General features: G+C 31.0%; 2 protein-coding genes across 3 annotated transcripts in view; one reads left to right on the top strand and one right to left on the bottom strand.

Annotated features, from left to right (window-relative positions):
* LOC124532810 (flotillin-2) overlaps positions 1–27,816 on the bottom strand; it is a 287,470-nt gene that overhangs the window by 230,977 nt on the left and 28,677 nt on the right. The window lies entirely within an intron of this gene.
* Positions 2,771–26,228, top strand: LOC124532804 (glucose dehydrogenase [FAD, quinone]-like). Of its 2 annotated transcripts, XR_006966672.1 has the most exons (3): positions 2,771–3,106; positions 22,149–24,152; positions 24,237–26,228. XR_006966672.1 is itself a non-coding variant. In XM_047107879.1 (2 exons), the coding sequence occupies exon 2, from the start codon at positions 22,149–22,151 to the stop codon at positions 24,018–24,020; it is 1,872 nt and encodes a 623-aa protein (XP_046963835.1). In that variant the 5' UTR covers positions 2,771–3,106; the 3' UTR covers positions 24,021–26,228. The 2 variants fall into 2 exon arrangements, 1 of the variants encoding a protein (XP_046963835.1); XM_047107879.1 differs by having other exon boundaries at positions 22,149–26,228.

Raw genomic sequence — 27,816 nt, 5'->3', positions numbered from 1 at the left:
TTAAAAAATCACTGATAATTTTAGAAATGTCTACTGTGATGTCGTAAATAAACAAATTCTGTAATATATTTAGTATCAGTATTACACCGAAGCCGGGGCGGTTCGCTAGTAGGGCATTTAACATTAATAGCGCAGCAATATCTTAAAAACAGAAAGGATCACGTCTGTCAACGAGGTGTGATAACATGCGTTGTTAATTACCGGAATTTTTAAAATAACTAATTTAATCCATATTATTAATATAATAAATGTGAAAACTCTGTCTTTCTGGCTTTCACTCTTTCACGACCAAAACCGCTGAATCGAATTCGATAGAATTTGGTATGAAGCAAACTTAAACTTCTAGGAAGGACATAGGCTACTTTTTTTGCCTAACACATGACAGGCAACGCCCTAGAACGCGAGCAAACCGTGGACGACTACTAGTTCTAAATATATATGAACATGAGCAAAAACATGCTCGCCAGCTCGACAATTTTTTTTTTCCCAATGACATATAGATCGATTATATTATGTAAAAACAGTACTTATATTTAAAACATGCCGAACGAAACTTATCAAGTAATAGTTGTATAGCTTTATAGCTTGAATAATTAATGAATAAAACATAGTAATTTAAATACGATGACTTTATACATAAAACTTTTAATTAACTTATAACGCGTCATATGTAAAATAATTTTAATGATAATTTTTGACAACGCTTCCTGAAAATTTTATTTCTTAAATCATGTTACTGGGACAAAAAATCGGATACGACCTTAAATAAAACCAAAATATAATTAAACACATAAAACCGTTAATTTTGAATTTCGAATTGAAATGTGAATGTAAAAAAAAAACTTTTGAATAAGCGCGAATACTAGTTGTTCATAAAAAGCCTTATATCCTTCTTTGTTATTAGTTACTTGTCAAAACCTACTTATTATATTCATTGACAATTCGTATATAATAAAGTCATTTCTCATTAGGATCGATTTGTTTTAATTTACGTGCCAACCAAATCGAATTAATATTGATCAAGTAAAATATACCTACTGCGTCAAATAAAAAAAAATCGCGGAACCGAAATATTCTAACTAGATATATGTATAGATTATCTTGAAGACAGTGTATATACATACCTTGTCAATTATTCGATATTTTATTGAAAAAGAAATAATTTTATAGTTAATTATGCAAGTTATAATACGTAAACTACAGCTTGGAAACGTTGTTATAAAACTTTCATTTAAAATACACATAATTGCTAAAAGACAAAGGTATATAAAAATTAGAAGTAGGTCAATATCGACTTATTAGTTTCATTTATGGACTGATATTACTAAATGCATAAAAGTGAAGCTATTCAAGTGTGTGTAAATAAATAAACAAAAACAAACACACGTATTCTTAAAGGCACACAAGCATACATTATGCGGCTATACGCACGCAGTCATTCACACAAAAATAGACAGCTCTTATATATTTACGCAAACACATGCACATATGCGTATATGTTCATTAACATTGGTAATGTTAATGAACATATACGCATATCTTTCTTTATTATAATTGTTATATTTTTATCTCCACCAATAGGTTGTCCGTGCCTTTGACATATTTTTTTTTTATGATGTACCTGTATTCATTACCAGGCAGTATTACAATTTATATACACACACACTTGAATAATTTACTTGTGCACTTAGCACGCACACGACCATTCTACAAATAGAATTGAACTTGAATTAATTTTTCATTCTGAAGTCGCAAAATTTAACTGTATAAATTAATTTACGTAACCTGTATTCAAAAGTTAAGATAACTGATTTGAACTGGTTTCCTTAAAAAAATATCTCCAAACCAATATTAATGACGTCTTCGTTCGATTTCAAGTTATTGTTATAAATTTTCCTACCTACTGCCTACTGACATAGGTTTATCCCAAGAAAGTATTTTTTTTAATCTTGTTTTATAATAACTTGTTAACACAAGAGGTTTTATATGACTCATTAAGTTCGCTTGCCTTAACAGATGGAAGTTTTCATGAAATATTCCACATCACATAGAAAATAATTACAAGTTTTTTTTTTTTAATTAGCTTTCACTTGATTTTCGTTAGGATCGATTTTTAATGCGATACAAATTTCCCCCTACTCAAAAAGTTAATAGTTATTATTGCTACTTGCGGGATTAAAGTAAAATTTATTACTAGCAATACGGTTACTAGAGTATATAATAGATGATGAATGTATTTGGTGATGTTTGCATATTTTGGCTTGTCCGCATGGCCAATTTCGGCCCGCGATACAATAAAAACAGTTCAAATTTTGAACCAACTTGCATTTGACAAGATATGAGTGTTAAAACAACCAAATTTATTTCCAGACTATTTCTCGACGGATAAAATCATTTTAGTACTTCATGTATGTAGTCCACGAACATAATATATTGAACCCGTAGCATCTAAATCATAAAAACATAAATACGAGTTAGAAATATCACTACATTTAAATACTTTTGCTTTTTGTATGTATTTTCTTTCGAAATACAAATACCTATTTTGACACATTCTAACTAGAGCTGGGATGATAAAATAAGAGCTCATCTATATGAGTCTGGGCCTATGGCCAATCATATTATAAAAATATCTAATAAACGCCGTTTATACGTTATGTCGATAATTGTTGAATTTCGAAACTGATATAATTATTATCATTTAAATCTGTTGCATTTCAAGCTGTATTGCATGCGCGATTAAAACGAAGAAGTTTTTTCAGCATATCTAAACGCAACGCAACGCATAGAGGACGCTACGACGAAGCCCAGATAAGATCATTATTATTACTTTGCGATGGAACTATTAGGGAGGGGTTACGCAGTGACGTCAAAACGCCAAACTGCGTTGAACTTGATCGTGAAAGAGAGGTCACGGTGAGAGCGTCGCGTCACAAGAGTTTCCATTAACAAATATAACTTGGAGCGAATCGTTAAGCGCAGCTAGTGCTGTCCGAAGATCGTCCTGCGCGCAGTCATTGAGCTAACTCGTAGCAGGGTTAGTTGGTGGAGTGCGGTGTGCGCATGTTATTATTACAGTGTACGGATTACTATTCAAGTATAAAAAGTGAGTATATCATTATAATTATTTTTATTCGAATAGGTACACAAAAATACTTCAACTATATATATTCTATATTTATATACTTTTTATTTATAAACGTGATAAGCAAGTATAATAGACACTGCACTAAAGCAAACAAATACCTCAGCATTATATTTGAAAAAAATTCAATGTCACGTGTATTGTAAACGATCTTAAAATCTTTTAATGTAATTATTTTTCATTACATTAAATGAAAAACTATTCCGCAATTAATTAATTAATTTTCGAAACAATCAGTATTATTATAATATGTAAAATAAGATTTAAAATTTAATAAGAGACTAAAATACCGAAATAAGTGAAAAAATCTATTATTTCAGACACAAATAAAATAAATTACAAGAACAGCTTAAACTACTGATTATTAAATTAATTATGAACTTCAAAATATTTAACGTTAATAATAAGAACATAGTATTTTATTACTTTAATTTATATATCTTCATAGTATTTTAAAGCTACTTTATAATTCAGTTTAACAAGAAATATACATATATTTAAACGTGGGATCATACACTGATATTCCAACCACGTATTTTGTCTGTTACTAGAATACATAATATAGATTATTTATCGATTAAATTACAAACGTTGTGCACTAACAATAATATTTATTTATTATAAAAAAACATGAAAAAAAAACCTCAAAAAAGGTTTTGATAATTACATAAATAAAACAAAACGAAACATTTGTGAAATCTTAATATACAAATTTTATAAAAGATTACAAAATTCGTCATTTTTTATATTGAATTAAACATTTACATGAATATATTTTTTTATAAAAAATATTTCTAACTTGTAATTTTATTTATAAATGAAATAACTCAATTAGCTATAAACAATCGGACATTGTTGTACCTACATTGTTGCATAATAATATTTAATTTCTGCAATTATACGACATAGATAATAATTCTTAAGGCCGTATTTGTTTGATACGCTACGTGCCCACGATTTCAAAAGGTTTACATTATTTATATTTGACATGTGCATATAAATGATAGCCAAAAATATTATGTTAGTACCTATATGCATATATATCTTTAGTCCATTAAACCTCGTGTAAATTCGTCACATAACTTCCTAAACGCCGACATATTTATAAACTAAATTACAATTGAACCACCAATTGAAAGAAAGCAATAAATCCAAAAAATAGGAACGGAGATAATAAAAAAAACTTCATAACTCTTTGTTTTCAACTTATAAACTTATTCTGATTTATTTACCGACAGACCTGCCTTAAATGTATAATATTTAGCCCTACGTCTAAAGAATGTAAGAGTGTATAAAAGTGAATATGTCGAAAAGTGGCGTTTATTCCCTTTTTCCAATTGGTGCTTCAATTAAGCTAGCCACAAAACCTATAGTTTTAATCTAAAAATAGCAATAGTTTAACAGAACCGCATCGACGCATCAACTCGATTGCAAGTTACAAATATAGATAAACAATTGCAATGCCAGTTATTCTATGATTTAAAAATATATTCTATTTAAGGTTGGGTTTGCCAATGTATATTTATGTTTTTATTTATAGTATATCGTGCAATTAAGCGGGAATATACCACCTGTTCGGAATGTTGATTCAAATGAGACAAGCTATCAAGAAACTGTGGAATTACTCTTTTTAATATTCGATTTCGGTTTGTGGATATATTTATGCTCTAATGTAACTCGTAAATTCGATACCCAATAACTATTATATATTATTTTATATAACATATCAGTTATATTCCTTTACGAAATATTTTTAATTGTCGTTTTATAACATACTAGCTGCTAGCCTGCTTCTATTTACTTCCCGATCGCAACGCTATCTTTCGAGTCTGACCTAAACCATCCAGGGAGCTACACAATGAAAACTAAAAATTGTTTGAAATCGGTGCAACTGTAGTTACTTGCATGAACACGCACAGAAGACTCATTACATATAAACATATCGCAACTAGTTCCGCGGTATCCCCGGCGTCTAAAAAAGTGATGTGTCGGATGTAAGGCAGCCTTTGTCCCATTCAGTACCAAACAAAGTATATGAAAATATTCAAGATGATCGATTGAGTAGTCAACACTCAAAAGTAAAGCAAACATTGCATTAACAATATTTCAGGCACAGGCGATATTATTTCCAAGAGCGAAACACGTAACAAAGTTAGATCAATGCATTTATCACGCGATACAAAATGTAAAACGAATAGAGAAAGAGGGCCAAGAACGAGGTTTTCATGCACCAAGGGCGAGCAATGCCCCAGTGCTATTAACCGGTAAACTCACTGTAATACTTGTCGTCCACATCGACAAATAAAATACTTATTCTCGGATTATAAAGCGTCCGTAACCGTAACACACTGCATCTTCTAAGTACTTTTTAGTTACAAAAAAATATCAGCTCATATATTTGTATCGAGTTTCCGATCAATCATATTCTACGCATACATTGCAAGCAAAAGGATTATAAAATCTCAGTTCACAATGTTGATGAATGATTCAAATATCTTACGGTTTCAATGTCATGGACCCTTCAGGACGCATCAGATGGTTCGTTAGCCTGTACGCTACGAAAATATAATAATAATAATATCACATACAGATGTGGTATTCCTTATCAACGATTTTATTTTGTACACCAAACCTAGAAATATTAATACTACTTACATCGTACAAACTATCGGCAAACTTGAAAGGTCAAACAATCCTGAGTGACGGTTTCGTGGGACTTTGTAAAGCTGTGTTCACACACGTAATGACAAATAAAAAATACATCAAATTATATTTAGTTTACACATTTATTTTATTTTATTTAATAATATTTTGACCGTGCTACCCACTCGAAACTCTCAATAACTAAAAGTTAATTAAATAAAAAAAGATAGCTCGTGCTCTCAATTATTAATTCAGATAGAATTTATGCAGACTTTCAACCTATAAAAAAAAGTGAATCCTAGCTACCAGCAAATATAATCGAAAATAAAATTATGCTGATCGATAAAGATATCAACCTATTAATATACAAACGATGTTAGCCCTGGTCTACTCGTGTGAAACCGGGTCTGATAGTAGGTAGTTGACAAAAACTTATATATTTCATTGATTACAGGATGTATATTATAATATTAATTAAATTGTATTTAATTAACATACCTTAGGAATTCAATTAGCGAACACGAGTAACTGAGATCCTTAACTTTAAATATAATAATTATCAAAAAATATTTTAATCTTAATAGCATCCTATTGAGATTAAACTATAACTCGAATTGTTTATCTAATATAATATCAAAAGCCAATGTCTGATTGTCTGTTGCGCTTAAACGGTTAAATATTGTAAGTAGCCTAGACATGTTGTCTGGTTTTGATATAGTAATTATGATTATTATTTTTTTAACTATAATAATAATAAATATTGAACAACATCACATACATTACTACCTCCGGTGGTCGAGTAGTGGGTACACCGGTTTTCATGGGTACGCCACTCCGAGGTCCCGGGTTCGAATCCCGGTAGAAACGATTTCAAGATCGAGAAAATGTTTTCTATGTTTTATTGGGTCTGGTTATTTGTGGTACCGTCGTTACTTCTGAGTTTAGTCTACGCTTTAGTTACATTGGGGATCAGATTAATGTTTGTGATGTTGTTCAACTATTTAAATGAACAAGATAAATAATGTTACTGCGTAATTTTATTCTTTAAGCCCCTTCAAATAAAACAATTAACTGGGAGGCATATTAGATTATTAGATTATCACATTCTGTACTTGATAGTGTTGATAAGCATTGCACGCTTAATATTCTTTCCTCGCAACCAACTTCTATATTTCCACCGTTTACATTTTCCTCTATCACTGAATGTGATGTTAAGAAGAACATATTATCCACGTCTTCGAATGCCGTTGGTACTGACTGCATATGCCGTAAAATGATTATTCCCATCCTTGACATTATTGCTCCTACTTTAGTGCACATCCTAAATTACTCCATCACCCGTAGCACATTCCCTGATGCTTGGAAAGGTGCTCATATCATACCACTTCCCAAAAAACCTAATCCTATTAACAACTCCGATTACAGACCGATTTCCATTCTTCCATTTCTTTCCAAAATTTTAGAAAAAATAGTTTTTCAACAAATAAACACTTTCCTTAACAATCACTCCATCCTCAACTCTCTCCAATCGGGCTTCCGCGCGGGTCATAGTACGGTCTCTGCTCTGGTGAAGGTTACTGATGACATTCGTGCAGCCATGGATAATAAACAACTCACAATTTTAATTTTATTGGATTTTAGCAACGCATTTAATTGTGTTGATCATGACATCCTTTTGAGTTTGTTAAGTTCTATTAACATATCTCCATCAGTGGTAGATTGGTTTCAAAGTTACCTCAAAGGCCGACGACATCGTATTCGCCATAATGAGTCTTTCTCCTCATGGTGTGATGTTCAGGCAGGGGTTCCTCAAGGTGGCGTCTTATCTCCTTTACTCTTTTCAATTTTTATTAATTCTATCACTTCAAGCATTTCTTCTCTCTACCATATGTATGCAGACGATATCCAGATTTATCGACATGCATCACTTCAAGATCTTCCTGCAGCGATTGATGCTATTAATGACGATCTTGTTTCAATCTCTGAGTGGAGCAAGCGATACGGACTTAACATCAATCCAAGTAAATCGCAGGCAATCATAATTGGTAGTCCAGGCATGATCTCTAGGGTAGATTTATTAAATTTACCACCTGTGGAATACAGAGGTACTACAATAGCCTACTACTCTAACGTTAGAGATCTCGGTGTGTATTTAGACCAGACGCTATCATGGTCAGTACAAATAAAAGAGGTCAGTAGGAAAATATTCGCTGCGTTGAGCTCATTGCGACGACTCCAATCTGTACTTCCAATTCCTACCAAAATTATGCTAGCAAACTCTCTCCTTTTATCAATTCTAGATTACGCAGATGCAAGCTATCCTGATCTCACCGAGGACCAACTGAATAAACTTGAGCGACTTCAAAATATTGCTATTCGATTCATATTTTGCCTACGAAAATATGACCATGTCTCCGAATATCGTTCAAAACTCAAGTGGCTTCCTATACGTCTTCGCCGGAACTTACATATTCTTTCTCTTCTGTACTGTGCGCTATTTAACTATAGTTTTCCTACATATTTAAAAGATAAATTTGAATTTCTTGGTGATCCTTTGTCTTTAAGATCTAAGCGGTACCTAACACTTAAAATGCCTGTACACAAAACTAAATTTCTAAACAAATCGTTTACTGTACAGGCCATAAGGTTATGGAATGCCCTTCCAGTAAACATTAAAAAGGCTCCATCTATTTCAGTTTTTAAAAGAGCCGTTAAAAACTATTACCTAAATAATAATTCAGACGACTTTAATTAATTATTTTATACAACATTTATTATGTAATTTTATGTATTTTTATATCATTTTATTATCTTAAGTATGTATTAGTGTATGATAGAGATATATATTATTTATATATAATATATATGTATATATATTTATATATATATATATATAAGAAGTATAAGTATTAGTGTGTAACTATTTGTATGTAAGTTTATGACTGCACCGCCTACGCCGATGGTTTTGGATTCTCCCTTTGATTGGGTTGTCTGGAAGAGATGGCTAAAAAGCCATAAGTCCGCCCATTGTACAACACTTTTAATGTACTTCTTTTGTTTTGTTTTTTTTTTTTTTAATCCTTTTTTTTTGTATTTTATTAATTTTATGTTACTTTCTTTTTTGTTTCTGTGTGTGGTGTGCAATAAAGAATTATAAATAAATAAATAAAATAAATAGATTATCGGTTTGAGAACACAAGTTAATTCTTCGTGTTTATACACAACAGGACGATTTACGACAGGATTTGTTTTGATTTTTGATTGAAAGAAAAAATATGGCGGCTGTCTACTTGACCAGTAACATTTTTTTTCTAAAATTATTTTGTCAATTTAGTATCAATTTAGTAAATTGCAATCAAAAATCCTCTTTAATTCTGTGCAGCTCTTCAAAATAAGACCATAACGAATCTTCTTCTTGCAAATATCGTCCCATAATTACTGGGACAAAAATTGGCTTACGTTATTAATATATAAGATATACTTACATTAAAAAATTAAGCAATGCGGTCAAATATTTAATTTTTTTCCCTATGATGTATAATACCTATAATTAGTTGAAATTAAATATTGATTGAAAATTTAGATTACGCACGAAAATAAAACCGCAACTTAATATATCTTTATACATATGCGTAACCTTTTTTAATAATCTTTTTTACAACTGGTATTAAACCTACGTGCGAGAACAAAAAAACTACTAAAACGAGGCACCTTCAGTCCACCGACACTGAAGTTACTGTATCACAAATATATACAAACTTTACTGTTATGGTTGTATTGAGTTGGGGTAATAGTCTTTTCGTATTTTATAAATAAAAAAATGCAGTAAAATTGCTTGTATCGTATGTATTGTATCTGGCTTATTTTTAAACCATTACACAAAATAGACATGATTTAAAAAAAAAATCTGTTTGCCGCCTTTTTTCTATCCGAAGGGCTTTTTCTGTCCTCTATAGTGAATTTAACAAAATTATAAAATTAGATTTTTTACGCCCAAGTGTACGACACAATCCGCGAAAAAATATTGTGACATTTATGGACTTACCATAAAACGTTGTTATTAATTTGAATAACAAAGCTTTATTATTGTAGAATAATAAAAAAAAATGTTTTGATCTTTTAACATCCTCGTGACGCGAGTTTATCTTGTGACGGTAATTAAAAGAAATCTAAACAAATAAGTAAGGTTAAATGTCAGTTGCTATTGTCATTCACGAATACAAAACATCATTTTGCAGATGGTTAGAAAAACACAATAGTTTTATTTCTATAAAAAAAAGCAACTTAACTATTTATTAATAATTTAAGTGATGAGAGAAATAAGGCAATTTTATTGCGTTTTAGGAATAATTAAAAACAAGAGAGCTACTATAACTCTTAAAATGTTACTGAGACATTTTATTTTCCACGTAATATTACGAACAATTATAAAAAAAAATCGCATCATAATAAAAATAATACTAATCATATGTTTGGAGAGAAATACATATTCCTTTCATCTTATGATATATACAGACCTGTGTGACAAGAGCTAACCTTTTGAGGTACAGGACTAATGTAGATTAGGGGTACAGTAGTAATTGACTGGAGACATAAAGCCTCTATTAGGTGTGGGGATGACATTAGCCCGAGAGGTTAGGATCGACTTTTCCATCGATAGAGGGCCCCTTAAACCATTGCGATATAGTTATTAAACTAAGAGTTATAGTCAACGCATGTTTCCATAGAAAAACTATTCTTAATTTTTTTTACGGAAAAATATTATTGAGCAATACAGTTAAACAAGGACACACGACGCTAATTTGCGAATATTCAATAAAAAAAAAAAACTTTGACATGCATAATTGAAGAGTATGGTCAATGGTCACAGCCTTGGCGACTGAGAGGCGGCGACGGTACCGACAATATGGGGAAACAATGGACGCTCAAAGACAGTGATCTTCCCTGATGACTACAACCGTCGCTTAATGTTACGCATATTAACTAAAAAATATTCACCAGCCACTCATTCTAATATACAATCATTAAAAGAAATACTATAAGAAAAAATAATTAAAAATAATAATTAAGACCTCCTGACCTCCTCCGAGACCTCCGAGTAGTGTGCACACCGGTTTTCATGGGTACGCCACTCCGAGGTCCTGGGTTCGATTCCCGGCTGAGTCGATATAGATTATCATTTGTTTTCTATGTTGTCTTGAGTCTGAGTGTCTGTGGTACCGTCGTTACTTCTGATTTTCCATAACACAAGTGCTTTATTTATTTAATTATTATTTATTTATATCACATTACTTTGATCCCAATGTAAGTAGCTAAAGCACTTATGTTATGGAAAATCAGAAGTAGCGATGGTACCATAAAACCCCAGACCCAAGACGACATAGAAAATTAATGATTTTTTTTCTGTATCGACTTGGCCGACAATCGAAAAACCACTTAAATGACGTATGATATTGTCTCAAATATTTAAATTCATTTATTATGTACCTAATTACATATATACATGTACATCTTAATATAAGTATGTTTACTTTAATTGTTTGATAACTAAATTAAGAACTCTAATAAGCAATTAACAATTTTCCTTCACTTATTAAAATATTTAAAAATGAAGAAAAGATAGGCCGACCGTAAAACGTGCATTAACTATCTAAAAGGAAGGAAAAAAACACGGCCATTATAATATAAATTAACATACATACTCGATGACTAACTATTACACGAATAATAACCATGTCTAATGCAGGTAGAACAATTTGCCGTTTATTCTATCAATAAACAATAAAATATCAGTTTGTCAAATATTGCGTTCTAGACATTCTAATTTGATATATTAGGTTTAAATTCATGCTTTATATTATTGCATAATATTTTTTAAAAAAAAATTTAATTGACACCTTGTGACGAATATATATAATCTTTAGAGTAATTATAAACCACAAGATGCCTACTATAATTCTAAATATATATTACTGTGTTGTTTTAATTATTATTACTCATAGTATTCGTATAAATTGTTTATATTATGAACATTGTATACATAATAACGTTATTAGAATATTTGAATATCATAACAATTCATAAGTTTTTTTTTATGATATAATTTGGCGGACGAGCATATGGGTCACCTAATGGTAAGTTGTCACCATCACCCATAGACAATGACGCTGTAAGAAATATTACAATTCCTTACATCGTCAATGTGCCACCAACCTTGGGAACTAAGATGTCATGTCCTTTGTGCCTGTAGTTACACTGGCTTACTCACCCTTCAAACCGGAATACAACAATACTGAGTACTGTTACTTGGCGGTAGAATAACTGATGAGTGGGTGGTACCTAACCAGACAGGCTTGCACAAAGCCCTACGGTGACTTAAATCAACAACAACAACAGCCTGTAAATTCCCACTGCTGGGCTAAAGGCCTCCTCTCCCTTTGAGGAGAAGGTTTTGGAACATATTCCACCACGCTGTTCCAATGCGGGTTGGTGGAATGCACATATGGGAGAATTTCGATTAAATTAGACACATGCAGGTTTCCTCAAGATGTTTTCCTTCACCGCCGAGTACGAGACGACTAAAAAAAAATTGCCTGGTTTTGAACCTGCAGTCATCGGTTAAGATACACGCGATCTAACCACTGGGCCATCTCAGCTTTCAATGAAAGTATATAAATTGATTGAACTCTGCAATCATCTGCCTACATATAGGTATGTCATATACCTATATATTAAAATAAATATCGATAAATAAGTCAAATTTATTTTGAACGCACCACGAAAACATCGTTAAATAAGGCATTACATTGTCAAAGCATATAATACGTCGCCATTATAATTTTAAAACGAGCTTCCATTTACTAAGTATACGTCTAACGATTACAAATGATATAATTTTATAACTGAACCATAAGTATTCACAATATTATTATTTACAAACTGGTTTTAGCCGGCGTCTTCGTTCGCGTACGCTGTCCTTTTCTATACCTCTGAGAATATGTATATGTCGCGGCCAATTAGTTAAATCAGCTATTTAATTAACATCCTAGACACAGCGGCCTGAATGACACGCAACAAATTCATCTCCCTTAAAATATAATTAGATGCTTGCTAATGCTAACTTGCTTTAGACTCTACATTTTTAAAGCAGTTTAAAATAAGCCCCGCTATCTAACTCTATTTGCTTTTCTAGGTCTAATCCCATACCTAAAATTATAGATATTGGCAAAAAATATTATAATTTTAACCTTAAAATTAGGCGCTTCATTGGATAGCTAATTAAGGCAGTTGCCTACGACATGTAAATAAAAAATAAAATGTGACAATGATCGCCATTAAGTTACTGAGACGTTAAAGCGTAATAACAAATAAACAAACTTACTGAAAATTTTTTGATAGGATACGCTAGTAATTAGGATGTTACTCGTGATTACAATAGGATATTAAATAAATAAATAAAAATAAATAGGAACAGTCTCAGGCCAGTGATCGTGGTCAAAACTCAATAAAAAAATTACTAATTTCAAAAGCCTTGTTATTATATCTATAGTATATTCCAATCACATGGGAACATTGATTTGACCTAATAACATTCGTCGAGAGCTTGAATAATCGACGATATATTTCGATATATTTATTTTATTTACATATTCGAAAAAAAGCGTTAGAACGACGACGAGACTGTCATCGGTACTTTGGACGTAAAATTAAAAGTGATAAATATTTAAATAGATTTAGTTTAACAAACACGTCGAGTGCATAGAACACTTGAATGTCAAATGAATCTCTTGACTTTTCATGTGCTATTTTTTTTTTAAATCTTATCGTGTGCTGCTGTGGTCAGACTGAGGTAAACATTGTGAGCAAAACCTACATTTGTCAATTTGTTGGCGAGCCGTGAGTCATATTTTTAATTGTTATCGGGATTATATATTTTAGATATTTATTTTAGTTCTTATTCATTTTACATAGCAATATACTAAAACTACTTAGGATTGATATATTTCAAACAGTCATTGCCGGTAATGATAAAGGGTTTGAATATGACCCTCAAATAGAGTCGACTCTCTAAAAGAGCCGCACGCGTGCGTAGCGGGCTCTACACGTGCGCTTGCGCCAGTCTGTTAATAGGTGTGTTTCATCTATGAGTTAAGGTGAAATCACAAACCGAAATTTCATTAATATTCATGCAGTTATTTCATATTATATTCTAAAACTGATAATATAATCATTAATCATGTTTTGTTTTATATCTTCAGAGCATTTAACCCTTATTAGTCTTGTTACAGTTTTATGTTCCTAACGTACTTACTCCTATATCTAACAGTCACAGTATACATTGGACAACGTATTATATATGTATGTCTGAGTATTTTATACTAATCGTCATCGCGATTAGTTGAAATGTATAAAGTTATATTCTTCAATTTCATTTATCGATCAGCTACAAAACACTCAACGTGTATAAAAACCTTTTTAATGAAAGTTGACCTTTATCGAAATCTTTTACTATCAAATGGATACACCATGATATTTTTTCCATCTATACCGCTGCCAGTAGCAGCAATAACATATTAAAAGGAAAATAAAAACTTATTAAAAGATTTAAAATTACGTTTATAACACGAAGGATATGGAGGCTTTCGAGGTCGTGACTCATAAGTCGTGCGTTTAAAGGGAAACACTACCTTATAATCACATAAACTTAGAAAAACAACAAAATAGTAAACACTATTGGAAGTTGCTAGAATGCTGCATTAGTATTTTTATTACATCTTTTAACCGCGTATTATATCAGGATTATTACATGAGCCCAAAAGACCAAGATAAAACCTAAAACTTGCACTTTGACAGTTGGCACGAAGACCATTGAAACATTGACACTTCACGAATTTTACATCGAGTTAATTTGAAACAATTTTCTAATACCCTTTTTGGGAATTGAAGGAATATTTTCAACCGACTTCCAAAAGGAGGAGGTTATCAATTCGTCTGTATTTTTTTTTTTTTTTTTGTTTGTTACCTCATAACTTTTCACTGGGTGGACCGATTTTGATAATTTTTTTTTTGTTTGAAAGGTAGTGCTTCCCGTGGGGTCCCATTTTTTTTATTTTTTTTTCCGATGATGGTATCCATGTGAAAACGACATAAGTCTTAAATTTGCATTATGTATATACGCGACAAATAGGTGAATAACTGAAAATCACGTTAACCAATTTTGATAATTCTTTTTTTATTATAAAATATATACTTCAAGTGTAATTTGGTGAAAGTTTGGTAAGGTTCTGAGCACAGGATCCATGACAAAGTAACGGAACAATTCTGAGGAGCACGTTAGCGATACTCGGTCGAATCTTTTATTTATAGGTTATTTGGGTATTTGAGTCACCTTCCGTAATGTGGTTATGTTTATGTAATTATCATAGTCGAATATTTTAATCAACTAGCTACCCACCCGGGCTTCGCACGGGTGCAATACTGATACTAAATATACTACAGAATTTGTTTATATACGACATCACATCGCAAACTTCTAAAAATATCAGTGTTTCTTTACTATATTGTTCATGTATTATATACACAAACCTTCCCCTTGAATCACAATATCTTTAAAAAAAAACGCATCAAAATCCGTTGCGTAGATTTAAAGATATAGGGACAGAGAAAGCGACCTTGTTTTATACTATGTAGTGATGGAACTCCTATACGGCTCGCAGTTAGGGTGCGATATGGGGCAGAATTTCTTACTATCACCGGCTCCAAATATACCAATAACTATAACTACATGATATAATCGTTAATCGACTTTTAAGTAGTCTAATATTTTTCATTTCATTTAACTTAGGAAGACTCTAAAAAATATGTTGAATACGCAATTATTTTTATTACTTTTTCGTGCATATTCATTTGTTTTAAAATAGTGTTTTGTTTGAAGTCGGTTTTTCTTTTTGTTAAAATTTTATTTATTAGTTATAATTATTTAAAACCATCTAAATATATTAAGGTGTATACAATTCTATAATATTATATTGTTTTTAATAATAACCAAAAGACTTAGTTAAACATTTATTACATGTATATATATATATGAATATTAAAATTTAATAAAAAAAATATTATATGTGTACCTATATATGAATTGTAAGTTCAAACAAAAAACGAGTCTTAATGTTTTTCTAAAAGATTGCATCATTTTCCGATACTAATACTATGTAACACATGTACATAGGATACATACTAAAAAAATCGTCAAATATACACTATATGACACATAAATTTTAATTTATCATTTCGGAAACAGCGTATTCGTTCTCCAGCAAAGTTTTTGCACATTTTAGAGATTTAAAGAAATATTGTATATTTATTTCCATAACATTATTTACCTCAATAATAAATATTATTCCGGGAAACTATTATTTTAATGTTGTTATAAAATATAAAACCGATTTATTGATCAATTTAAATAATAGTTGCTACAAATTAGTCACGAATGATATAGTAGTATATTTTTTAAAATAATTATCGACAGTAATAATATACTATAATTTCATTTGAGTCAGATTTTACCTATAGATATAGTATTATTGCGATGCTTATGTTAATGTATTGTTTAGCGTATAAAAATTCTTAATTATTCCATTCTTAAAATGACTTTGCATTGAGATCTTTAGACTGCGTTCTTCGCCGGCGAGACACGGTAGTTTATCTATTGGTACAAAAGAACATCGGTCCGCGCTAAGACAAAATCTATAAATTAGAGCGTTTGCTTTTTCAAAGTATGATTTAAAAAAAATTAAACGAAATTCACAAAATTCTAATTCATTACTATGATAAGAGTTTTATAATAGGTACTTAATTATTTACTTAATCCATCTCAATGCGGTCGATTAGGCTCGTAAATTTAATGTTATCGATACAAAATATTTATTCTAAGGTAACTATACTAATTGTAATATGTAGCGCTTAAGCGCTATCCGTCATTGTACACTGAAAAATATAAAAATATATCAAGCTCTTTAAGTGCTATATGCTTTCCCTAATTATAAAGCCGGTTTAAAATAAAATTGAGATTAATTGAACTTGTTATACTACTTTTAAAAATTTATACGAACGTCAGAAGTGACCGACCGTTTGTAAGAATTATTATTTAAAATTGTAATTATAATCTAGATGGGTACGTTACCCATTGGTCCATAGGTCGATATCGACATAATCTTTTATAGAGTATGCAGGTGGATTGGCAATAATTACCCTGGCAAATAATAAATACATCCACACTAATTAAATTTAAAACAGATCCTAATTTTATATTAAAAAAAAACAGATCGTCGATAGGTAAAGTATTTAAGACATATTTTAAATATTTGGGAAAGTATTTACCGAGTTACTAACTTATTAAAAGAAAGAGATTAATACAATCAATTACTACTTTACGAGTAGTAGGTACTCACAGTATATGACTATGACAGAGAAATGAAAAAACGAAATTAATCTGTATTTTAATCATTAATATGTATTGTTAAAAACTATCATAAAAAATTAGTCATATGCGAATAAAATATTATACCACGCTTTGATATAGATATACCGTGCTTGCCGTTAAGTAAACAAAAAAAAAAGATAAATTTATGCATACTAACAACAGCCAGAATAATTGTGAAGGTTTCACAAGTAAATCGGAATATATTTTTAGGAAATCGACATAACTCAAAATGAGCAATGTTACATAATACTTATTACTTAAAAACATCACTTATCAGTAAGATAAGAATAGGATAAAGTATATAATGCAATACTCGTACATAATAATGAGTATTCTTGAAATCGATCGTCAGACATGTTTTCTTCCGTCAACGCTGGTAAGTTTTTATTATTATACGTTTTATTTATATATGTAGAAAGGAATATATATATATATATTTTTTTATATGAAGAAAACAAACCGTTTTTTGCACGGGTTTTGTTTAAAACGAGTGGAAAATTAGTACGAGCTATAAATATATATAACTCGAGTAAAATTATTTCGATTGTGTTCGATTAATAATCGAAGGAATTAAAAAAAAAGTTCATTAAAGATCCTATTTGAGAGTATCGGCCCGAGATTCAGAGACAATGAGCAATTGCGATTTAACAATGTACATATTATTTTATCTAACACATCTTCTTTATCATAATAAAATAACAAATGGGCGTCTATATTTCATAAATCGTACCTTAAAGTGAATATTAATTGTTGATGAAGAACACAGTGTGATATTAATCGACCTTAAGAATCTATCGACTAGCAGTTTCATACCTTGTCTTTGCTCGGAATGCGTCAGACAAAAAAGTGTGTATCAAAAGAATGAGACATTGCCTACTAAACAGTTATCCCAACCGACACCGCTTTCAATCAATACATCATAATCAAAATGTTCTTCATTTAAGTGGGCATTTTAAATTTTCCAAAAAAATTAATGTATTAATCACTATACTTATAAATTTTGCTCTTTCAATTGACACTATATAATATGTGTTTTAATTTTTTTTAACAAACCTGAGTAAATAATTTATTTAGGGATAGGATTTTGTGCTAGCCCGTCTCTGTAGGTAGAGCTAGTGTAACAACAGGCACAATGGACAAAACTTATTTCCTTATCCCTCTTATTTCCCAAAATTGGTGGCGCATTAGTGGTGTAAGGAATGATCAATATTTCCGAAAGAGCCATTCTATGGGCGATGGTAACCACTTACGATCAGATGGCTCATTTGCTCGTCAGCCAATCTATATCATAAAAACAAAAAATATGTTCATTAAATGCTAACCGTACTTTAAAATCGAACATACATACATTACGAGTCATAAACATAATGATTCGTTTATAAAATAATGACATAACTAAAGTCACAATGCCTTACAATTATTCACGGTACGCAACCGTAGCGAATACGATACTTCTCAGATGTAGAACTCTACAATTATCGACGTATTTAAACGAACTAAGCATTTAGAAAATAGCAGAATACTTGATTGGGAACATCCGCTATCCGTACCGACGTTTGCGCATGTGGAAAATCCTAATCGCTAGTTCCACCACGAAGACCTAACGAGGGTCAATAACAACAACCTTAGCATACATATATAGCATTCGCACGGCCATCAGGCCAGGCCGTCCGACCAGCTCGGGTGAGTTCGGGAATTTTCGGCATTTCGGCATTTTCGGCTTTGGAGTTACGCCTATTTTGACCACAGGCAATTAACTTATCACGTATTTATATGGATATTTAATGTTACCCTCTGTTTACAATTAATGAATTACTTATTTCTCGATTACAATAATCAATCCAACACAAAACGTCGTTGCAATGCCGAGAAATATCACTTGTGTAATTAATTACATTTAAGTATAATTTTGGTGATAAATTTTATTTATTTTTGAAACAGTTTTAGTTTTCATTGTAGATTACGTTTTACCGTCTCAATTTTTTGTACCAAAGATAAACTTTTCAAGGGTACAATTTCTATTTACTATTCATCGCATGATCGCAGTAAAGGAAAATATCGTCGAGGAACCTAAATAAGTCGCTATAAATTCCGAGAAATGTAGAACAATGCTCAGTGGATAAAAGCAGCTATATATACAGATATACAGGTTATATAATGTATTACAATTTGAACTCAGAATTAACGGAACGAAACAACACAAACAAACGGAAAAAATGCATGTACGCAAATTACTATGCAAAAAAGCATTCGTACAAGATTTACGAAGCCTTTTCCTTAATAGGAGGGAAGACCTTTGTCAAGCAGAACATTTATATCGTATATATCATATATATTATATCATAGTAATTATGTGGCATATCATAGTATTACATAGTCACATAATTACTATGAATTAATGGCTTACCAAATGAAGATAGTGTCATAATCACCAAATCTAATATGGCTTGACGTTGACGCCATATAGAAAAAAATGTTATAAACGTTTTTATATTTTTACGTCTAAGTGCATTCAAATCAAATCAAATCAAAATAAACTTTGTTCAAGGAGACTTTTACAAGCACTTTTGAATCATCATTTTACAATTAAGTGAAGGTACCACATTCACGGAATATAATTATTCAAATTGATAATTACATGTTTAAGTCCGGTAAGGTATGGTAAGGTAAAAAATGTGATCCGGAGTGATCCAATGTAACTACAGTCCTCTTATTTCCTTAACATCTTAGGTACGTAGTAGTAGTGTAAAAACCTATTAATGTAAAAATTGACCAATATTACTCACAGTTTCATCTTACCGTGAGGTGACCCATTTGTCAGTATAACATTTATTATATGTTTTACCCATTAGCCATTTAAAACAAATATTCTACAAAAATATATGAGGAAATAATATAACTAATATGTGAAGCAGACGGAAACAATCTTATTAGTTTAAACTTGAGACAGTGCAAAGTAATTTTATTAACTTATAATACGTTAATGTTTTTTTTTAAACAGGTTTAAAAATATTCGAACACTGTTTATTTAATATCGTACAAATATTATACTTGATATATATTCTGAAACAAATGTCATACCTTGACCTCGGGAAAAATAATTATGTAATTAAAAAAAATGCGAATAAATCAAATTGGTTCCGTACTAAAAATATATTTTTTATCTAACCTATTTTTAAAAATACAAAAGATGTGTGTGTAGCACCGAAATAAATTGACTTTCGTTTTTTTACCATGTTTTAAATACTCAACCAATCAACCATAGGCTTTTTTTTGAGTACGGAAAAAGACAGTATACTGACTATACCATACACTTGAAGGAAGCCCACGGGCGAAAACTAGTTCGGCATATAATTTGTTCGTAGTTAAAGCAGTGTCCTTAAATCGACATTTTCTGCAATAAAGTATCACTTCGAATAAAAAAAGACGTGACCAATAGGAACAAACAGACAATGAATAAATCAATCATCATTATATAAAGCCGTAAATAATAGAAATAGAAAGAGAGACAAGAATGAGAGCAATAGGTCGCCTGGGTTCTCCCAGGCGACCTATTGGTCTCGGTTCACTCTACTATATGCTGCGCTTCTTTCGGCGGACGCCACGTTATCGCTTACTAAAAACGTAAAAGAACTTCCAACAATCAATAAAATACAAAAATTCTCCCCTAAGAAAATACAAAGTGTGAAACGATTATAATGACTATGCGGAACCCTAAAAACCAAAAAAAATGGATCGTCCATTCATAGACGGCCCTGACTTGATAATGAACTCATTATTATAAATTAAAGGAAAGCACTGCTTTAGAAGTAACCTTAACCTGAATGTCTTGATTAGGGTTCAACCTTTCAAATATACCCTTTTTTTAAATTTTAATTACTAACACACGTATTTCATATTTACTCAATCAAAAGAACCACCCTTACATATGTGTACTACATACTAACAATTATTTATAATATACGTAAATGTCATAATTTCTTACATGAAGAAAAAAAGTCAATAATATAATTATTCTATTTATAAGCCGTTTAGAGTTCTATATAGACATAGAGTTTTATATGGATGGTTCGATTTAGACTACCGAACAATATTTTTTTATTACTTAAGTCATATTTACAATTGCAAAATATTTAGTTTATTGTTTTTAATAAATAAAAAAGTTAAAAACTAGAAAAAATATGAGAAAATGTCAAGTTTAAGATTTGAATTTAGTTAAATCACATTTAATTAATAAAAGTAGTCCTATATTATATTAAAGTATGTCAGTAATTTCGTCACTCTTCTTTAAAAAAATCACTTTAAAATGGTATAACTTTTAATCATATTTTATACATAAACTTAAAGATTAGGGGTATTACTTCATTGATCGTTACAGAGTACGGTCCGACAACTTACATCTAGAAATCTTATCGATATCAAGAATTGCAGTATACTGATAAATTGACATTTAAGAATCAGCAGCTTTTTAATTTTAGCTAAAGGTTGTGCCATTATTTTTCTGTAAAGTACATTTATTTTAACAAACTTTTCATCTTATTTGTTTGCCTCATAAAAGGTACATAACATTTAAAATTAATATTTTTATAAGCAATTAAATAATCTACTTTTTAGCACACAGCTCCATATTTTTAAAATAGGAATGTTTCTTTTTCCTGTATATTCGTAAATACTAATAATTTTTAATTTGACTAAGTAAATTTAGTCACATAAGATCTAGTGACTACATAATGATGAGACGAAAATTACAATAAAAAAATCATATATGTTTCATGATTTATGAGTGTTCATAAATTATTTTGTCAAGGAAAACTACAAGTAAAATATTGACACATTGGATTTAATTGGATAATAAATAACTGTTATTTTTCGTTACAGATGAGGAATCAGCATCGAACGCTGACATTTAAGGTGGCGCTATGGGTATTCTTCACAATTTTTATACCAACCGACACTCAGTTCGCCAATCCTGTCGCATCAGTAATGAATTTTCTCCAAGAAGGCACAAGTCAGTTAGATAATGAACCACCTGACCAGCCAAATCTCCTCACTGAATACGATTTCATAGTAGTCGGTGCAGGAACCGCTGGATGTGTTGTTGCCAATAGATTAACAGAAATACCAGAATGGAAAGTTTTACTGGTAGAAGCTGGTGTCAATGAGAACTTCGTTATGGATATACCGATTCTTGCAAATTATCTCCAATTTACTAACGCTAATTGGAAGTATAAGACGAAACCATCAGATAAATATTGCGCCGGTTTCGAGAATAAGCAATGCAATTGGCCACGTGGAAAAGTTGTCGGAGGATCAAGTGTGTTGAATTACATGATTTATACCAGAGGAGCAGCAAGCGATTACAATAATTGGGAAGCAATGGGGAATGAAGGGTGGGGTTGGGATGATGTACTACCGTATTTCAAAAAAATTGAAAACTTTAATATACCATCACACGATGACCCTGTTTACCACGGTCATGATGGATACTTAAATATCGAACACGCACCCTATCGTACTGCCAAGGGAAAGGCATGGGTGAAAGCCGCTCAAGAGTTAGGTTTCAAATATAACGATTACAATGGAGCTAATCCTGCCGGTGTATCTTTTTTACAATTATCAATGAAAAATGGAACAAGGCATAGCTCTAGTCGCGCTTATCTTCATCCTATAAACAAAAGAAACAATCTTCATGTGTCTAAACTTTCCATGGTTACAAAACTTATTTTGGATTCAACTAAAACAAAAGTTATAGGTGTAGAACTAGAAAAACGGGGGAAAAAATATAAAGTTTTAGCAAAAAAAGAAGTCATAGTCTCGGCAGGTGCAATAAATTCACCACAGTTATTGATGCTGTCGGGTATAGGACCAAAAGAACATTTGGAATCATTAAATATTCCTGTTGTAAAAGATTTACCAGTAGGGTACAATTTAATGGACCACATTGCCGCTGGTGGAGTTCAATTCATGGTACAGCAACAAAATTTAACTCTATCCACAAATTATATATTAAATCATTTAGAGTTAGTATTTAAGTGGATGAGAAATCACAAGGGACCTTTATCAATTCCCGGCGGGTGTGAAGCTCTAGTGTTTTTGGACTTAAAAGATAAATTCAATGTATCCGGCTGGCCTGATATGGAATTGCTTTTTATAAGTGGTGGACTTAATTCTGACCCTCTATTGCCACGAAACTTTGGTTTTGATGAAAAAATCTACTCCGACACTTATGCCCCTTTGGGTAACAACGATGTTTTCATGGTATTCCCTATGCTTATGCAACCTAAATCAAAAGGAAGGGTTATGTTACGAAATAGAAACCCTAAAGTACATCCAACTATAATTCCCAACTACTTTGAGTATCCTGAGGATTTGCAGAAAATAGTTGAGGGAATAAAAGTAGCCATAGACATATCAAGACAAGCTTCAATGAAAAAAATTGGAACCAAAGTGTATGACGTACCTGTAGCGGAGTGTTTGAAGCATGGACCATTTGGCAGTGATGCGTACTTTGCATGTCAAGCGCAAATGTTCACATTCACTATTTATCACCAAAGTGGAACGTGTAAGATGGGCGCTAAGACTGATCCTACAGCGGTAGTAGATTCTAGATTAAGAGTACACGGGATCTCTAAATTGAGAGTTATCGACGCTAGTATTATGCCTCAAATAGTATCAAGTCACACGAATGCACCGACATACATGATAGCAGAAAAAGGCGCAGATATGATTAAAAAAGATTGGAGGAAGTAGGATCAACTATCTAAAATATAAGTTTGACTGTGATTTAATTTAAGCTTTATTTTATAAGTCATTGGTATTGAGAATAAATTGTAATAAAGTAATAAACGCTAGTTAAAAATGATAGGTGAAATATTTTAAATGGTAGGTACATGTGCAATAATAATATAATATGTATATGTTAAAATCAATTTTATTTTATTTAAATTACTAATATGATTATTTCAGGGTGTATTTTAGATAAGATGATGGCCAACGATCTTTTCAGTGAAAACAGAAATGTATCTTCGACAATTGTAGATGGATATCTCCCTTGCTTTACCTCGGATGATACTATAAACCAACCTACCTCAGCTGTTTTTGAAAACTTCTAAAAGTCATCAACTTAAAGAATACAAATATGTATCAAATATGATTGATCACATTAAATAATTTACATATGAATGCTATAATAAATAATCTAAGACTAAACAACATATGGTCTGGAAAGACCTGGACTTATCGTGTGATATTCTGCCATATAAGATGCCATCATTCAGATTTTTAGACTTCAAAGCATACTTTAACTGATAGTTTTTATATTATTCTAGTGACATTAATGACATATTAGTCTAATGGCTAGTTAATAAAGCGACGCATTCCAAAGTCTAACATTCAAACCCCAGACCGGACTTTAAATGTAGAAATTTTTAGTAACAGCCTGGAGTGTAGATCTTGGGAGTATACACTCCCGTGCGCTTAAAAAAAAGTATTGGTCCTGCGACTGAACATTTTCCATTTGTGTTAGACATCGATTTTAGATTAAGGAAATAGAGACTGCACATATGACTATAGAAGAAAAAGCTACCGTAGCAACAATCGGTTACAGAGCATTTAAATAAAATATAAAGATGGACACAGATATTTAATTTCTGATGGGATTAATCTGGCAATCTATTTCAAACTTTACTCTTACAGAATTGTAAAATTAGTAATATTAAATTTCAAATTAATTTTACTTTCAACTATATTGTAAACAATTGTATCATATTTTTTTTAAATAAAAATTCCTTTGTGATAAATTATAAAAAAATGAAGAAACTATTAAAGGTAAGAGTCGAGACCCTAATAACAATAAATCATTTAAAACTAATTTATGAAACATTATAAAAGTCAATAATATTTAACAACATGCATTGTAAATGCAACATATATTATAAATTTGAAAGTTGGTATGTTAGATTGTTTGTTACTCTATCACGGAAAAACAAGACGGATTTGGATGTAATTTTGAATAGAAATAGATGAATTAATACGCACTAACCTACGACACCAAGAAGAAGATTTATACACAAAATATATCGTTACTTAAAAATAAAATAATGTTGGTTGATCGATTCTAACATTTATAATAAATATATGAAGGTGCCATTTTAAAAGAATGGCAATATATTTTGAGGAAGTTTATAAATAGTAGGTTGGTCATAACTAAAAGACAGATTATAGTAAGTTGTCTACAGTAGCACTGTATGAAATATTACGTGTTTCTAACGTTATCAAGTAATTTACTGAACACTATTAAAACTAGGGAAACTACTCCTGTTAAAATTTTAAGAGCAATACATACTTTACAAGTATTGCTCTATGAAAACATAATTCGAACTAATAAGAAAGTGGTTAGTTTTTGGCAGATCTCTCAGACAGGAGAATTGAGATGGTATGTCTAAAAGCATAGATTCGAATGCTGAGGCTGCAAACTGCCTACAGTTTGCATTTCATCAAACCTCATTGATCCTAATCAATGACGTTTGATGCATTATGACAAATATATTTTAGTAAAATAAACCAAGTGTCCGAATAGCATCAATATCGTTATTATCAATTAATAAAATCTCTTCCATTAAAATTATTGTCATAGATAAAAATCTAAACATTGAAAAATGTATCACTAATACAGTGGACAGTTAAGTGTAAGTTATTACGATTACCGAATATTTTTACAACCACAAAAACAATTTTAACTTCAGTATTCAGAAGATTGCTACTTAATTTACGGAAATGGAAAATAACTTATCTTATCTGTCTCTGTTACATTATTATATATGAATTATTATACTTTTTATGCCATTTTATTTTAATTATTATGTCGTTAATATAAAAAGTATTAATATACTTTATTATTGGGATGATTTATGCTATGTACAAATTAACGGTTTAAAATTTATTAAAGAATTAACAATGTAAGTCTTTATTTTTTTACCTATATACCTAACCCTTGGTGTGCTTAATACTATTAAACTAAATAGTTAGTTATCTTTGCTTTATAATATAAAAAATAAAAACCAAGGCAAGGCATAGCTGTGTAGATATGAGCATTGAAACATACTGAAACCTTTTTTTTAAATATTTCGTCTCGTTGGTGGATATTTTGATTATTCTAGTTTGTTACCCTATTTTTATGTTTTGTCAATTATTCACAGCAGGATTCCGGGCTTCTAGATCTAGACTGTTCTGTATAGTCAGCAGGTCCATGAAGAGTATATCTCTATTATAGATAGCGATTATAATACTATAGTCCAAAATATCTTAGTCACCGTTTATCTATCTAGTCTAGTTCTTGACACGTCGTCATTATCGTCAGTGTAATAACCGAAATAATCACCAAAATCTGTTCTCAAATTAAAAAGCTACTATATATGAACAGACACACAAAAATATAATTAGGCTGATTTGAGTTCCTTCTGAAATTAAAAAGGAAATAATAGCAGAGCCTGAAGAAAAAATATAGCAAATACTAAGGAATGCAAATAATATCTTACTCGATTCGAACTCGATTTATATTTAATGTACCGTTAATACCTAATGCTCGGCAACTTTGATGTCTTAAAATTTCATTGTTATTATTCTGCAATTTGCACTAAAATATTACCCGTGCTCAAATGTATACTAATTGGCTTCACAATCACTTGCTTCGCTGGTATCGCGTCAAATATATTGGTGTGCTGCAACACATAGCAACTTGCTATAACAATGTACATATAAATAGATAGAAAAGCAGGTAAGCGCAGGGGCCGATGTGCCGCTTGATGGTATGTGATCACCAACACCCATAACCAAGCCGATAACGATACTGTAAGAAAAATAAACCATTTCCAACATCGCCAATGCGCAACTAACATTTAAATCCAAGGTATTGGATCCCTTACAACACTAGCTTATTAACCCTTCATTCATTATGATACCAACTATTGTTTCTTGGCGGTACAATATTTGTTGAGTTGATGGCACATATGCAGACGGGCTTACACTAAGCCCTAAGTAGTAATGATAATGAAGATCGATATCTCTATCTCTGCCTTTCTTCAATATTCAATAGTAAAACCTCATTTGTTTTGGCCATTACTTAGTATTAGTAGGTATTTTTTACAATTTTTTATATTTCGTATTCTTTTTATTATATTTTTATGTCAAACTACAACTTTGTACCTACCATTATTACGATCTACTCGTAACAACAGCAGAGACGTTGGACAAAATTAAGTATGCCTCACAACCGAATATATAGAATGGATATTATGAATAGCGTCAATTCAATGTGTACATGTCATTTTTCTCACAAAAATGATTTGAAAACTTCAGTACGTTGGAACATTTATTACAATACAGTAGACAATATAAATTCGTCCTTGTAAGCATTATTAGATACGCCGGAATTCTAAGCGACTGGTCAGTGGGCGTAGTCGACATGAGGTCATTCTATACTACGGCCTAATTGTATTAATGTCTAACTGTAAATTGACTAATAAAAACTTTTTTCGGCCTCGAAAAT

Source organism: Vanessa cardui, chromosome 10 (genome assembly GCF_905220365.1).
Source record: "Vanessa cardui chromosome 10, ilVanCard2.1, whole genome shotgun sequence".
Classification (NCBI taxonomy): domain Eukaryota; kingdom Metazoa; phylum Arthropoda; class Insecta; order Lepidoptera; family Nymphalidae; genus Vanessa; species Vanessa cardui.
Note: the sequence above shows the minus strand (reverse complement) of the source record. Positions and strands in the feature narration are given on the sequence as shown.